This window comes from Macrosteles quadrilineatus, unplaced genomic scaffold (assembly GCF_028750875.1).
Source record: "Macrosteles quadrilineatus isolate MER2022 unplaced genomic scaffold, UCM_ALF_1.0 Scaffold_2__2_contigs__length_208266976, whole genome shotgun sequence".
NCBI classification, from domain to species: Eukaryota; Metazoa; Arthropoda; class Insecta; order Hemiptera; family Cicadellidae; genus Macrosteles; species Macrosteles quadrilineatus.
The window spans coordinates 114,310,608-114,324,551 of NW_026542595.1; the positions used below are offsets into that span (position 1 = coordinate 114,310,608).

Sequence of the window (13,944 nt, forward strand, 5' to 3'; positions counted from 1 at the left end):
TTACCAACAGGGTGCAGCACTATTATTTCTTTTACATTTATGACAACAGCTAATTTGCAACCAAAAGGTGAGTGAGCGTAGCGAACGAACTTCAACCTGGAGGCGAGTTAGCGTAGCGAACGAGCTAACCTGAAGGCAAGTGAGCGCAGCGAACGAGCTCCAACCTAACGGTGAGTGAGCGTAGCGAACGAGCTCCAACCCAAAGGTGAGTGAGCGTAGCGAACAAACTTCAACCAGGACGTGATTGAGCCATGCGAACGAGATAATCTTGAAAATTAAGAAGTTAAACGGGGCAAAGCCCGCGGGTTACAGCTAGTAGTAAATAATTTAAACTTCTACCATACAATGTACTGTCACAAGTGAAAAGGGGTTCAATTGAAGTGAAGTGAGAAGTGTAATTTAATTAATTGTGAGTGATTCAGTGTTGAGTGTTGTTTAATAAAAGAGCATGCAAGCCAAGTGTGAAAAGTCCCCCCAGCGAAAGTGTAACAAGTTTAGTGGATGGATTCATTGGTAGATTCACTGCCATATCCCATATGTTTTGGGTAAAAATTTGTCAGATTTTAATGGTAAGATTTTAGTACAACTATCCACCACTGTGACATAGTGTTGCGCTGCAGCATGGCCTGTTTTAGCGAATTTCCCACATAGGGAATAAGCTATTGCCGTAGTACTCGTGGTAAGACCTGGACCCGGGACCGATTTCATTTTTCGTTTTAAGGTCCCTAGAGGCCAAATGTGTATTCAAAATCTGTTTAAAGTTATGAACATTAAAAAAAAAAAATTATCAACAATACGGGGTTTGACTTATTCGATGGAAGCAGATCATTGATAAGTGTTTTATCTAGGTAGGATGCCACTATACATATCCATATATTAAACATACTTGTGTTGTTTATTCCATGATAATATTGAAAAATATGGATTATAGTATCCAGATGATATGCAATAGGCTTACTTTAAGTTCTGAATTATTAAGCGGTCCAAGATTCCCATGCCAATTAATTGTATTACTTAGCCAGTTGCCAAAAAGATTAAATAAACATCTTTAAATGAGTTTAAATTCCTTCAAGATGATATAAAAAACTGGTTAAAATATTTAAATATTTATTTTGCCATTTAGTTTTTACAATAGGTTACGTTATGCACGTTAAACTACCTTAACACTGTTTTATCACTGTTAAAGGGAACACATAAGCCAAGGAACTGCAGTTTAATCAATCAAAATTGAAACTTTCTACAATTTACTCCAAAGAATCCTTTAGGCCTACTAACAGCTTCATTCATACACAAAATACAACTTCTCCATAGTAGCTAAGCTAGGCCTTTACAAGAAAACCCCATTTAAGTTTATTGGTTGCTAATTTGTTTTATCAAATTTTTCTCCTCCAGTCACTGTGTGTAAAATAGTTTACATAGCTATTTAGCAAATAACAACACATTTAGTGTTGATAATGGCACTGGCAAAGAGCAATTATGAATTTAATAGAGAGTAAAGATCTTGCTATTGATTAATTTAGTTAGCATTTGATAGAGGCAAGTGAAACATCTCAAATCTTATAACAGGTTTGTTTATTTATTTTACTCTGAGGTAAAAAGGATCAGACAGGATTATTTTTTTTATCTAAAACCACTTAAATTGAAAAAAAATTCTGTTAACAATGGAAAATATTTGTGTTCAACAATCTAGTTTTTTACATTTTTTTGTAACTTTAAAAATAATACAACAAACTCACATAAATAATATTTAAGTCTTATTTCAAACCAAATGAATCTTTATATATTTGGTAGATAATATTAAAATACTCCAGAGAAAAAGCTTGAACATGTTGCACATTATTTGATCAGTGGTCATCATCCACTTTTTTCTTTTATACTATGTTTAGGTCGTGGCTTGATTTAAACATATGCTATGATTCTTTGTCTTATTTTTGCGTTGTTATTTTGTAACCAACATGGTAACCCATAAAGTCAATGTTAAATTTAAAAACTTTGAATTTTGCTTTAAAATTATATAGGCGTTATCAAAAATTTAAATTGGTTATGTGTAAACCATCCAAACATTTGACAAAACAATCTTGGTAAGTTTCGCTGAAATATGTTCCGCCGTTATTGAGATTAAGTGTTATAAAGATAGCATTGAAGTTGATCCCAAAGAGCTTCGGACAAACTTCGTAAAACAATCACTATCGTACAAATATGATACAATAATAAATTGCACATTATTGGTTTAATATCTAGAAAAAGATTATTGTTAAGTCTACTAACTTTAACAACTGCTACAATATTTGACAGTATGCCGCTAGTGTTCTACTACCTGTCGCTGTCGCCTCCGGCGCGATCTGTCGATCTGGTCATCCACGCTCTTGGTCTCTCTGCGGAATACAGAGTCGTGGATACGCTGAATAAGGAGCAATTCAAACCAGACTTCCTGAAGGTGAAGTGTTCAAGTTTAAGATGCAATTATATTTATTTAATTTTAATATCTGTAGTTTAGTTCCACTTTTAACTAGCTGATTTTAAAATAGCCGCTGAATCGGTGAAATACTCAAAACCTAATTTAGTAAACTGAATTCTAAACTCTTTTAGTTTTTTCTTGATTTATTAAACATGTTAATAATATTTTATAAAAAAAGATAATTCAACTTAGAACTTTAGTGTATACTCAATGCTAGAACTTATTTATCTGATGTTATTTGTCAACCACGAATGAATGAACGTACATAAACAAAATAGGTAATTCAAGTCAAAAAAAGATCCTAACATTTTCTCTCAAACAACAATTTAAGTTTGAATACAATTTTGTTTGTTTTCAGTTGAACCCGATTCATACAATTCCTCTAATTATTGATGACGGATTCATTCTTTGGGAAAGGTAAGAGATGTTTTATTTTATATTTCTAATTATAAAATTTTGTTGTGTTTAAATCTTGCAAATGCAATTCAATTTAATTTATACCATAGGACCCATGCTGCGCCATAGTGTTGAAATAAATAATCAAAAAAATTATCAAATTTATGATTTTTAATTGAGTAATACATTATCTTGAACTTAGATTCAAACTATCAATTTCAACTAATCAAAGTCTATAATTAACTTATTATTTTGAGTCTAAAACATGTAAAAATACTCCCACTACTGCAAACCTGCCGAGTAAGCGAATTTCCATTTGCCTGGATTGATTTTCAATTAATCTATTTAATTAACATTTATGTTTAAAGAGTACCTAGGTTTGCTGCTACAGGGAAACTAATAGAGTGTGGTTTTTATTTAAATATTAATATCTTAGTATAAAATAAATAAATCTGCCAAGTTTGATCAAAATATATCCATAAACAAGTCAACTACAACATTTTACAATATTCTCCATAAGAATAACATGGGAATTTGAAATTAACAATTTTTTTAATTTTCCCCGTGACCAATAGCCATACAAAAACACTTTGATATACTAAATTATTTGTTTTTTTAGCTCTTTAAAAAGGTTTGGAGAAAAATTAATACCGTAAATTTTGTGTTTTAAAGTTAAAATTTGAAAAAAACCATTTTAACGCCATAAAATCCCTGTTTAACCCCATTCCCATGGTCCAATCATGCTGGTTCACGAACTCATTCAAGTTTATCCCGCCTTATAACTTCAAACCAAATTTTATCAAAATCAGACAAAGATTACTCAAGTTATTGTCTTCACGGACACACACACATACACACACATATAATATATATGCTGATGCTTGATGTGAAATCTATGCGTGCATAGATTCAATTTGAAACCCCAATCATGAGAATAGGTCTGGGAGAAGACCCAAACGAACTCGGAAAAGAAAAATCAATTTTTTTTAAATATAAGATAGGTATTGTTTAAGGAGATAATTTAAACTGGCAAAGAACTTTGTGTTTTGAAACGTTCCTTCCATAGATGACCTTCTGATTCATTATTAATAAACACTTTTCCACAGTGCTACAGTATATATTTTTTGACACATCTGCTTCAGCCATGCCATCATGGCATACTTGGTGTCCAAGTATGCCAAGGACGATTGTCTCTATCCGAAGGACCAGAAGAAGCGAGCCATCGTGGATCAGAGGATGCATTACCACAACGATGTCTTTTACCTTCTCCGTAGTATCATTGTAAGTCCTGATTAAGACGTTTCATGTGTTTTGTTGTATAAGTACTGAGAGACACACTGCATTGTAAGATAAATCTTCAAAATTGTGGAGCTTCTTTGAAGGAATTTGAACAAATACAATTGGTAGAAAATTTAGAACCTCGATGGAATCTGGGGACAAAAGTTTTAGCTTGACAGTATTTCAATGTTTGACATTTTTTCTCATTATTAGTATTGATTAAGGAATAAGACATTGTTAATGACTAACGTCAGCTAGTACTTTAGGATTAATAGTTCTTAGTTGTCAAGGATTGCTGGAGTAGAAGTCCTATAACCCTTTCAGTACTATGCGGCGATATATCGTTGTGCGTCTTCTTTCCAAAAAGGGCTATGGTACGATAGTTTTTCGTGTTTCATTCAAATGCGCTAAGCGAAGATATATCGTTCATTTCGACCGTGTGAGTTTAAATGGGCGTATCAGTTGTTGTTTCGAAGCAGTGATAGTTTCTTTCAATTCCTCATATATTGCTCCTTAGCACTTTTGAGGTGAAAAATTTTATTTTTACCGATTTTTTTCTTCCATCCCTACTTTGCCCCCAGCCCAGGGTTAAATGGTTTCAGATTTTAAGAAGCTTGCAAGATTTAATTTGGAAGAACTAAGGTTCTAACACTAAGGTGTAGAACTAAGGTTTCAAGTAGTTTTTTGTCTTGCAGAGAAAGATACTGTACGGAAACCTGAGAGTATTGACTGACTCACATATACAGCAAGTACGGGAGGTTCAGATCAACTTGGAGAAGCTGCTGGAAGGCAACAAGTACATGGGCGGAGACTCTCTCACTCTAGCTGACTACAGCTTCATCACATTAGTAGACATCCTCGAGGTAACGGCATCGTTTTAGTGGTATAACCATAGATAAAGCATACTCCCTTAGGCCCGGTTCACACGAACGAAAAACCTAGCAGACTAGGGTTGGACTAGGTAAGCACTAGGTAAGCACGACTGGGTAGCGGACCACAGGATCAAATGGAGCCGTTCACACGAGCCTACGACGCCAACTAGCTAGTCGTGTTCGAGCTTGATGTCCCAAAACCTAGTCGGGCCCCGCTTCCCAGTCCGTCTTGGCAACTACCCAGTCGCCCAGTCGAACTGCGTAGCAGTACATGTAGCCTTATGGGAGCGTTCACACGAGCGATCGGGTAGTCGAGCTGCAGCTCGCATTCTTACCTTTGTTCTCATTGTGCACCAGTGATGGAACCGAGTGGTTTTGATATCGATATTTTTACCTAGTACATGGACATGTCGTTCGTGTGAACCGGTGTGATCCTGTGGACCGCTACCCAGTCGTGCTTACCTAGTCCAAGCCTAGTCTGCTAGGTATGTCGCTCGTGTGAACCGGGCCTTAGTAGATTTCTCATCCTTATGGAACAGCTGAAGCCAATTTAATGACAGTTCTGTCCGGTGCACTGTAGAGGTCGTGTTCTGTTTACAATATGTTTCTCGTTATTTCAGTGTTTTAAAACCTCGTTTGACAAAAAACGATCTAATCATAAACAATAACTCGTCCCCTAGTTATGTAACCAAAAGGTAAAGCACAAATAGTTAAATTAACCATAAAATAATAGAAACAAATTTTCATTGACACTAGCGATCAGTGTCATCGGACATGAAAAACTAGTCTCAAAATTTACAATGGGATGAGAAGTCTACAACTTAACCTATCATAACATAATCTAACATATCATAGCATAACCTAATATAACCTAAAATAGCATTACATAACCTAACCTATCATAACCTAATCTCTTTAGTATTCCCTTAGATACCTATTTCATTTATTTATTAAATAAATTCTTAGCATTCGGCTTTAATAGTTGCAAGGTGAAAAAACCTATTGACTTGTTCGGTGCAGTTTAGATTAGCTGGAATGGATATTGTACAAGGATTTACTTGTATTTTGAGTAGGTGGAGGTACCTTCAGAATATTATAAGTATTTCAGGATTATTTTTCACTATCATCACTTAAAAAAACTCGTATTTCACATATTTTTCATCTGGGGGTGGGGATCCAACCAACATGTAAAATTCCAAACTTGTTAAGGCCTGTGTCAATCTATTTCAAATTAAAGAAAATCTTGATTTATGATGGTTGGATGCATCAATTGTGCATAACTTTTTAAATATTTTTATAATTTCTTCTCCCTTGAGTATAACATTTTTTGTGGAAGTTAAAAGGTAATATAGTAGACAAGGAAATTTAACTAGATTCTGATAAGTATATTGTTTTGATATTAGAAAATTACATTTTAAAACATCACTTTTATTCTAATCAATTTTATCAAAGAGTAGCTGTATTAATAGCTGTGTCAGTATCTTCATCAATAATATTTTTACCGAGACATTATATTTATTTCCTGAAATACAATAAGTCTATGCGATTTGACATGTTTTCTTTTAGTTTCATAATTATATTTCTTAACTGTGAGAACTCCCCATTTCTTTAAACATATAAATAATCCATAATAATATAACCCAGGTAAGAAATTCAAATTTCAATCTGGTATTTTTGTAGTTTACTTTGCAATGGAGTGGTACATCTAAATAAACTGTACCAATTTTCAGGCCTACTTGCCGATGGAAAACAAATTCCCATTGATCAAAGCTTGGGAAGCTCGTTGTAAAACGTCAATGAAGAATTTCAAACACGTTAATGAGAAAGGTGCAGCTGATATCGTCGCCAAGATAAGAGACAAAATGTCGTCAATGGAGAATTTATTTTAAATAGTTTCTTTTCAATTTCTGATGGGCGTATGTTGCTGAAGGGAGAAAAATGTTTCCCAATACGCCTATTTGGATCGTCCAATGCCAAGAGATGATGAAGAATTTCTACTTTGTGGATGAAAAGAGAGCTGATAAAATTATCGACAAATTCCAAAAATTAGGATACTTCATGAACATTATCTTCTTGAAAGAAAATTTACAAGATTGTGTAATATTGGAACAAGTAAATATTTAAACTAAATGATAGTTACAGGTATGGAAATACAATATTATTTTAACATTTGAAGTCTGTGTTTTATTTATAAGCCCTGAAATTAATTAAGGTGGTGAATATTTTAGGGTATACTACAACAAAACCAATTTGTCTGTTTAAGCTTTATACCTTAAAGCATAGGAATTAAATTATGAAGCCTCATTGAAGTAGACAAGCCTCAAATGTCAAAAGATTAATCTAGTATATCAGTCAGGTAGGAGCATTCTTGTCACCACAAACTTAAAAGTACAATCTTTTTACTTTGAAAAGTGTATTTAATCTGGTTTCATTGGATAAACCTAAGAAAACGTTTGTAGCTTATTGACTAATAGCAATGAATGATTTGAAAAAATAATTCTTAGATCAAACTTTTAAAAGATGTATTCTCTTTTAAAATAAACAAACTGAATTGACTATAAATTATACCAATGTAGAAACGTACTTTGATGCATCAATGCATTAACAATTTGTTACTATTTTATTGTTTTCAACAAAATGATAAAGGTTTTTCTTAGCATTTTTAAAACTGAAAGATCCCAATCCAAATCTTACACCTTATCACCACTAAGCCCAAGGCTTACAGATGAAGTCTTTTATCAATTAATTAATTATTTGCTTGATCAATTAGTCAACTGCATTTGACAAGGTCTTTTAGTTACTTTTATACATCTACACCGTGTTAATATTTAAGTTCAGTCATTGAACACTATCCAAAAAGACTCCGATGAAAAATGTTCACGGTAATTATTTTTAGAAGCTATAATTTTGAACGTGGCTATTACCTTACCGGGAAAGTTTTGGCGTTAGAATTTTGTAAAATAGCCATTAAGTGATTTGAATTGAAACAATATTTTATTAGTAAAATTTATTTTTACTTCAATTGAAAATAGAAAGTGTCTGTAAAAAATCTGATTCAACACATACTTAATTTTTGAGAAAGAAACAGTAGAAATTAACACGAATCAAATTATTATCTGAAAATTCCGTGGTATGAATGAAGTATGGGCGAACGATGAGGTTTGGGGATTGGAACATCCGTTGCCCACCGGCTCGACAAACATCTCGTTGGAACATTATCTACTGCAGAACCGAGGACCAAAGCATCTCCCGTTGTCCGTCGTAGTGCCGATAACCATCGTCTACGCCTTCATCTTCCTCTCTGGAGTCGTCGGAAACATCGCGACGTGCGTCGTCATTATCTTCAACACTAGTCTACACACAGCTACAAATTACTATCTTTTCAGCCTAGCAGTGTCGGATGTCACTCTTCTATTGCTTGGTAAATTTTATTTTAATTTGGAATTTTTCATGTACAGTATAGTAAGAGGAAACATAAATTTCCAGTTAGAGGTACACTGAACTAAAATCTCTTTAGGCCAATTACATTTTCTTTCAAGTGACCCTTGGTAAAAAATGTACGTATTTCAAAGTAATCAAATCAAATCTAATTGTTGATCAGTATCAAATCACTGAATCAAATTGTTCAGTATTCTTACTTTTTTATGCAGATATCTTTACTTAATGAAACTTGAGCTTCAAAATCCTTGTTCTCTAACTTCAAGCAATGTAGAGTTACTTATCCAAGTAAAAGAGTTACATTTCCATTTTGACAAGTCGTTTTGTTTCATTTTGTTGTTTCAAAAGTGTCATTTTGCCCAAGATTTAATGTAAACATTATTTTAATAATGAGTATTTAAAGTATGTTAAGAGTCAATTTTCTTTTGGATTTGAATGAAACCAAGAGAAGTATAGTTTTAAATCTTTTATTTATATTTTGCCACTTCTATTTATACCTTGGATAAAAATATACGGAAATTCTTTACCAAACATGTGATAAATTTTGTGTCTACAGATTTTTACCAAGCCATAACCTGATTTTAGTAAAAACCATTTGAAACCGATTTTTTGGAAGTCTTCCGAACGGTATAATAGAGACATTTGAATTGTTTGCCAAATTGTTTGATAATACAGTTGAATTGTTTGCAGGTTTACCAAATGACTTAAGTGCATTCTGGCAGCAGTATCCTTGGACTTTGGGAGAACCATTCTGCAAACTAAGAGCCCTCATCTCCGAAATGTAGGTATTCTTCTTACAAAAAGTATGACATGTCGAATTTCACAAGTTTTAGAGTGAATTAGATATGTTGATTCTGTTTTCTCTTTGTTTATCGTTGCTTTCCGAGTTTTATCATGGTATTGTCATCACACAACAACATTTTCTATTCACAATAAAATACTGTTTTAAATAATTTTGAACTTTTCTGTTTTTATCTTCTTTCTTTTCATAGGCCCTACAATTTGTCTAAGTTTTACAAGATAAATTCTATCAGCGTCGCTAATGTTGGAATATTATTTGATACATTCCACTCACTTGTAAATAAAATCCTAAAAATTATTTAAAATGTTCCGTTTGGCAAAAGTCAATTTTGTTTGACAAATCTTTTCCACAATATTTTTTACTTATCCGTATACGTCTTTTCAGGACGTCCTACACGTCAGTGCTGACAATAGTTGCGTTTACAACTGAACGTTACCTCGCCATCTGTCATCCATTACTCTCCTACACCATGACAGGGCTGAGACGAGCCGTGCGGATCGTAACTGTTGTCTGGGGACTGTCGTTCATCAGCGCTCTACCCTTCGCTTTGTTTACGAAGGTGATTTTTTGTCAAATAAAATACTCGAAACATAAAGACAGTTAGGTAAATAGCCTTAAATTTATAAATCACACGGGCAAAGCAGTGCTGGGAGTAAGATGGTCTAGTCGTAGAGCGCAGGGCTTTACTGCTGAGGTCGTGGGTTCAAATCCCATCAATTACCATTGTATCCATATGATGATGTCACGACCCTCTACGTCTAGTCTGAAGTAATGTGTAAACGGTTCCGGGCTAGATCCTAGTATCCCAGGATTTGAAGCTAGGCAGATAGAAACATTAATTGTTATCGCAGTGATGAAGATAAGTGCAGGAAGTCCTAGAAATAGCAATTCAGTCGTTTCAGGATATTTTTTGCTAAGAAACGCCTTGAGTTAAGGCGAACAGTTAAGAGTTACTAAGAACAGTTAAGGGAATTGTCACTTGAAGTGAGAATGTTGTAGGAAAGTATAATAAGAAGATATAGGGAAAATAATTATGAAAATGAAAAGCAGATAGAAGTACATGAAATAAATCATTACTGGATATTTTAAAATATCAAAATAGGATTAATAATTTTTCTATCAGATGTCCTTATTTGTGTATAGATAGGTTGTTGATATCACTATTTAGTAATACCGTGCTTAGGTCTAGATGTCATTCTATGCAATGGAATCTTTGCTGTATCCAGAAAGGTGTCCAACTAATATTTAAAAGACACTGTGACAGATTTTAATAAATTCAACCATCAAAATTGATTCTTTACTTTCTACAATAATGCAAATCATAATTTGTTTCACTTCTATCTTGTAAGTCCATCGTTTTCCAGGTGAACTACATCACGTTTCCGCCAGAAACAAACAACATCGTAGAGGAGTCTGCGTTTTGCGGGATGTTGGACGAGAACATTCCAGATAACTTGCCAATCTACGAGCTCAGCTTCATTGTGTTCTTCCTCCTGCCGTTGTGCATCATCGGCGTCTTGTACACTAAGATCGGGCTGCAGATCCGATCTGGGTCGTTGGACAAGGGAGTGAACGGGTCAGTGCATGGGGAGACAAAAACATCTCAGTCGAGGAAGTCGATTATCAGGATGTTGGGTAATGTTTCGATTAAAGATACAAATTTCTTTAAAAATTTAATTTATTTTAAAATTGTATGTATTTAGCCTACCTGCATTCATACAGTCCGTAATGTTGCAATTGGGAAAGTTTTGACTCATTTCTAGGCCAGGCTGTCGTGTTACGTCTTAAAACTAGTTTTACTATAGTCAATATTTTGTCTAAAAAAGATTACAAGCATCGCTGTGTAAACAGGCGATAGTCAAGGTTTACAAATAGTGTAAAAACTAACAAAACATTATTTACGAAACTCTGTGAAACATTTAAAATAATCATCAGTTGAGTGTTGGATTGAGAAGTCTTGTGTATCTTACTGTCCTCAATCAGGGAGAGTTTTGGTCTAGTGGTAGAGCGCAGGGATTCGGTGCTCAAGGTCCCAGGTTCAAATCCGATCAATCACCAATGTATTTTATACAATTGATGCGGCAACCCTCTAGGACTAGCTTGAAGTAATGTGTAAAACAGTTCTGGGCTAAAGGTGGGTCAGGAAAAAATTGGTCTACAATCAGCTGTTTTTCATCCACGATAACTAGCTCTTCATCCAGCTTCTTCTTAAAACCATTTTAACATCTATAATAATTATTGTATAAAAAATACATGTTTAGGCCTACATTTATTTTTTAGGGTCCAATGGGGGGGGGCTTTATCCCCTATAGCCCCCCTTAAACCGCCACAGGACCTTCTTCTTGTAAAGCGAGCGTTTTCAGACGAATCACTAATCCAGAATCAGGAACCCATAATTTTTCTTCACTCTAGTTGCAGTCGTGATAACCTTCTTCCTATGCTGGGCCCCATACCATGCCCAGAGACTCCACTACCGCTACGGTAGAGACAGTGACTACTACTACCAGATCAACGAGTGGCTCTACTACGTAGCCGGATGTTTCTACTACCTTTCATCAACAGCTAATCCTTTGCTGTATAACCTAATGTCTGGCAAATACAGAGACGGCTTCCGGCGGACATTCTGCGGCAGGTTTGTATATGATTAGTGGATAAAACACTAGCTTGAAATGTAAAAATGTGTAACAGGTTTTTCTGTATATTTTGTTATAAAAATATGTTTAAAGTTTGAGGTATGTCTTAGTAAAATCTGATATCTTATACAGAGAAGATTATCTATAAATTCTTAGAGACAGCAACGCATATTAGAGTTAACACAGTAGCACTGTTGCATATTTTAAGCTGAATATTAATCCAAGTTCTTGAACAAGTCATTGAATATACAGTAGACTCCCTCTTATCCGGACCGAGGCTAGTCCGGATAATGGGTTTTCACGACGCCCCCAAAAACTTGTTAAAACGGACTGTTTACTGTGATATTCTACTTAAATTTAGGAGAGCATTTATTGTATTAAGACATGTGATCACTGGTCTCAAATCTTTACCACAAGAACAGTAGTTTCAGTATTGCCCACTTCTTGTTGATCTAAATGTGCTGATAAAAATCAGGGCCGGCTAGAGGGGGGGGGGGGCAGGTGGGACCAGAGCCCCGGGGCCTTGGGTTGTGAAGGGGCCCGGCCCAGTAAAATGTTAATCTTTTTTGTACACGTAATCTGCTAAAGACAACATTTTAGCATGGTTGTCCCGTTTATTTAGTAATTTTTGACTGAAGCAAAGTTGCAACTGTGAGCACGAGAATTAATGAAACTAACATGCATTTTAGATATGTATTTAAAACGTATATATGTTATATGTGTAACAAAGTGGCACGGACGTGGCTGGACATTAAATCAGGAAAATAGGGGGCCCGGGATAGCTCAGCCCAGGGGCCCGTGACGGCTCTTGCCGGCCCTGATAAAAATTGTCCGGTTAAAGAGATGTAATTTCCGCCGAGTGTAGTCCGGTAAAACCAATGTCCAGTTAAAAGGTGTCCGGATAAGAGTGAGTCTACTGTACACCTTTTTATGTTATACCTGAAATCAAGCATTCTTGTTAAATTCAGGTGGATATCTTAGTAGCAAAGACACTGTGTATGAAACTTGCCCCACGATGTTTTAGAAGGAAGTTCATCTAAAAATTTAAAATCTATAGAACCACTTAAACTTCTGACATGAGAAGTCCCTTGGAGTAAAGTTTATACTTTTCTAGTCACAACCTAATTATAGGCCTTCAGTTTTTTCATTTATGGAACTTTCAGAACCCGCCAAGACAGCGTCAGAAGCACTAGTGGTCCTCGAAGTGCGTATAGATCGTCCGTTTCAGAGACGGCGCCTCTCAAACCTCCTGAAGAAACAAAAATCAAGTGGAACAAGGTTTGGGATTGGTTAACTATGTGGTTGAATTACTTTTTAATAATAGCAATTCCTATTGGTCTCCAACTTAACTATTTAAACGACCTCCATTTTTTTATGGAGTAGTTAACATTAAAATTTCTTAAGCCAGGTTTTCCAAGGCATGGTAGTGGAACACAGTGTGGAGAAGCGATTTCAATGGTGGGCCGCTCCACTTCTATGAGTACAGTAGTACCATTACATAATCTCAGAGGAGGACAGCGGACTCCACAATCCACATTACGCTTCTGCGCCTAGGAAAACCCAGCTTTAAAAAGCACTTTGTATTTTATGATTTTAAGCATTTATTGTAAAAGATTATTTACTTTTAAAATTTTGTCTTCAAGTCTTCCCATTTAGAAACTACAGCATGACATTAGAAAATATGGCACTTTATTGCATGATCACACAAAATGACACTTGAAAATCCTTTACACCTTGCCTTTTCATTGGGTTATCTCTGGAATACAATATAATTCTTTTTTAGTCCTACCTAAGCTCCAGGGTATGAAAACTTAATCTAAAGTAGTTTTTGTTCAGCCCGGACGAGACTTGGTGGTGACAATATCTCCAGATGAGGGCAGCACTACAGTGACTACCCAGAGTCATTGGCCGTGGACGGAACTGCGAGTCACCATGGATCATTCGCAGACTCGCAAGAGTCAACCTGTCCCCAAGATTTGTGTGGAAATGGAAACTTGCTTGTAACAGACCCAAGCTAATTATTAAATCAGATTTCTAGTGTTGTTTTTCATTCTTTTAAATTTACAT

The 13,944-nt window shown here is 35.0% G+C and overlaps 2 protein-coding genes across 3 annotated transcripts; both read left to right on the forward strand.

Moving 5' to 3' along the window:
* Nucleotides 1-1,492: 1,492 nt before the first annotated feature.
* LOC128987371 (glutathione S-transferase D7-like) lies at nt 1,493-7,179 on the forward strand. Of its 2 annotated transcripts, none has more exons than XM_054408188.1 (6): nt 1,493-1,566; nt 2,296-2,437; nt 2,817-2,875; nt 3,997-4,135; nt 4,828-4,995; nt 6,735-7,179. In XM_054408188.1, exons 2-6 carry the CDS (start codon nt 2,297-2,299, stop codon nt 6,891-6,893), a joined length of 666 nt encoding a protein of 221 aa, XP_054264163.1. In that variant the 5' UTR covers nt 1,493-1,566; nt 2,296; the 3' UTR covers nt 6,894-7,179. The 2 variants fall into 2 exon arrangements, with proteins under 2 accessions (XP_054264163.1, XP_054264162.1); XM_054408187.1 differs by lacking the exon at nt 1,493-1,566 and adding an exon at nt 2,022-2,081.
* A 590-nt stretch (nt 7,180-7,769) lies between these two features.
* Nucleotides 7,770-13,927, forward strand: LOC128987370 (neuropeptides capa receptor-like). Its single transcript, XM_054408186.1, has 7 exons — nt 7,770-8,425; nt 9,133-9,223; nt 9,629-9,803; nt 10,609-10,879; nt 11,657-11,876; nt 13,041-13,155; nt 13,714-13,927. Exons 1-7 carry the CDS (start codon nt 8,137-8,139, stop codon nt 13,879-13,881), a joined length of 1,329 nt encoding a protein of 442 aa, XP_054264161.1. The 5' UTR covers nt 7,770-8,136; the 3' UTR covers nt 13,882-13,927.
* Nucleotides 13,928-13,944: the final 17 nt, after the last annotated feature.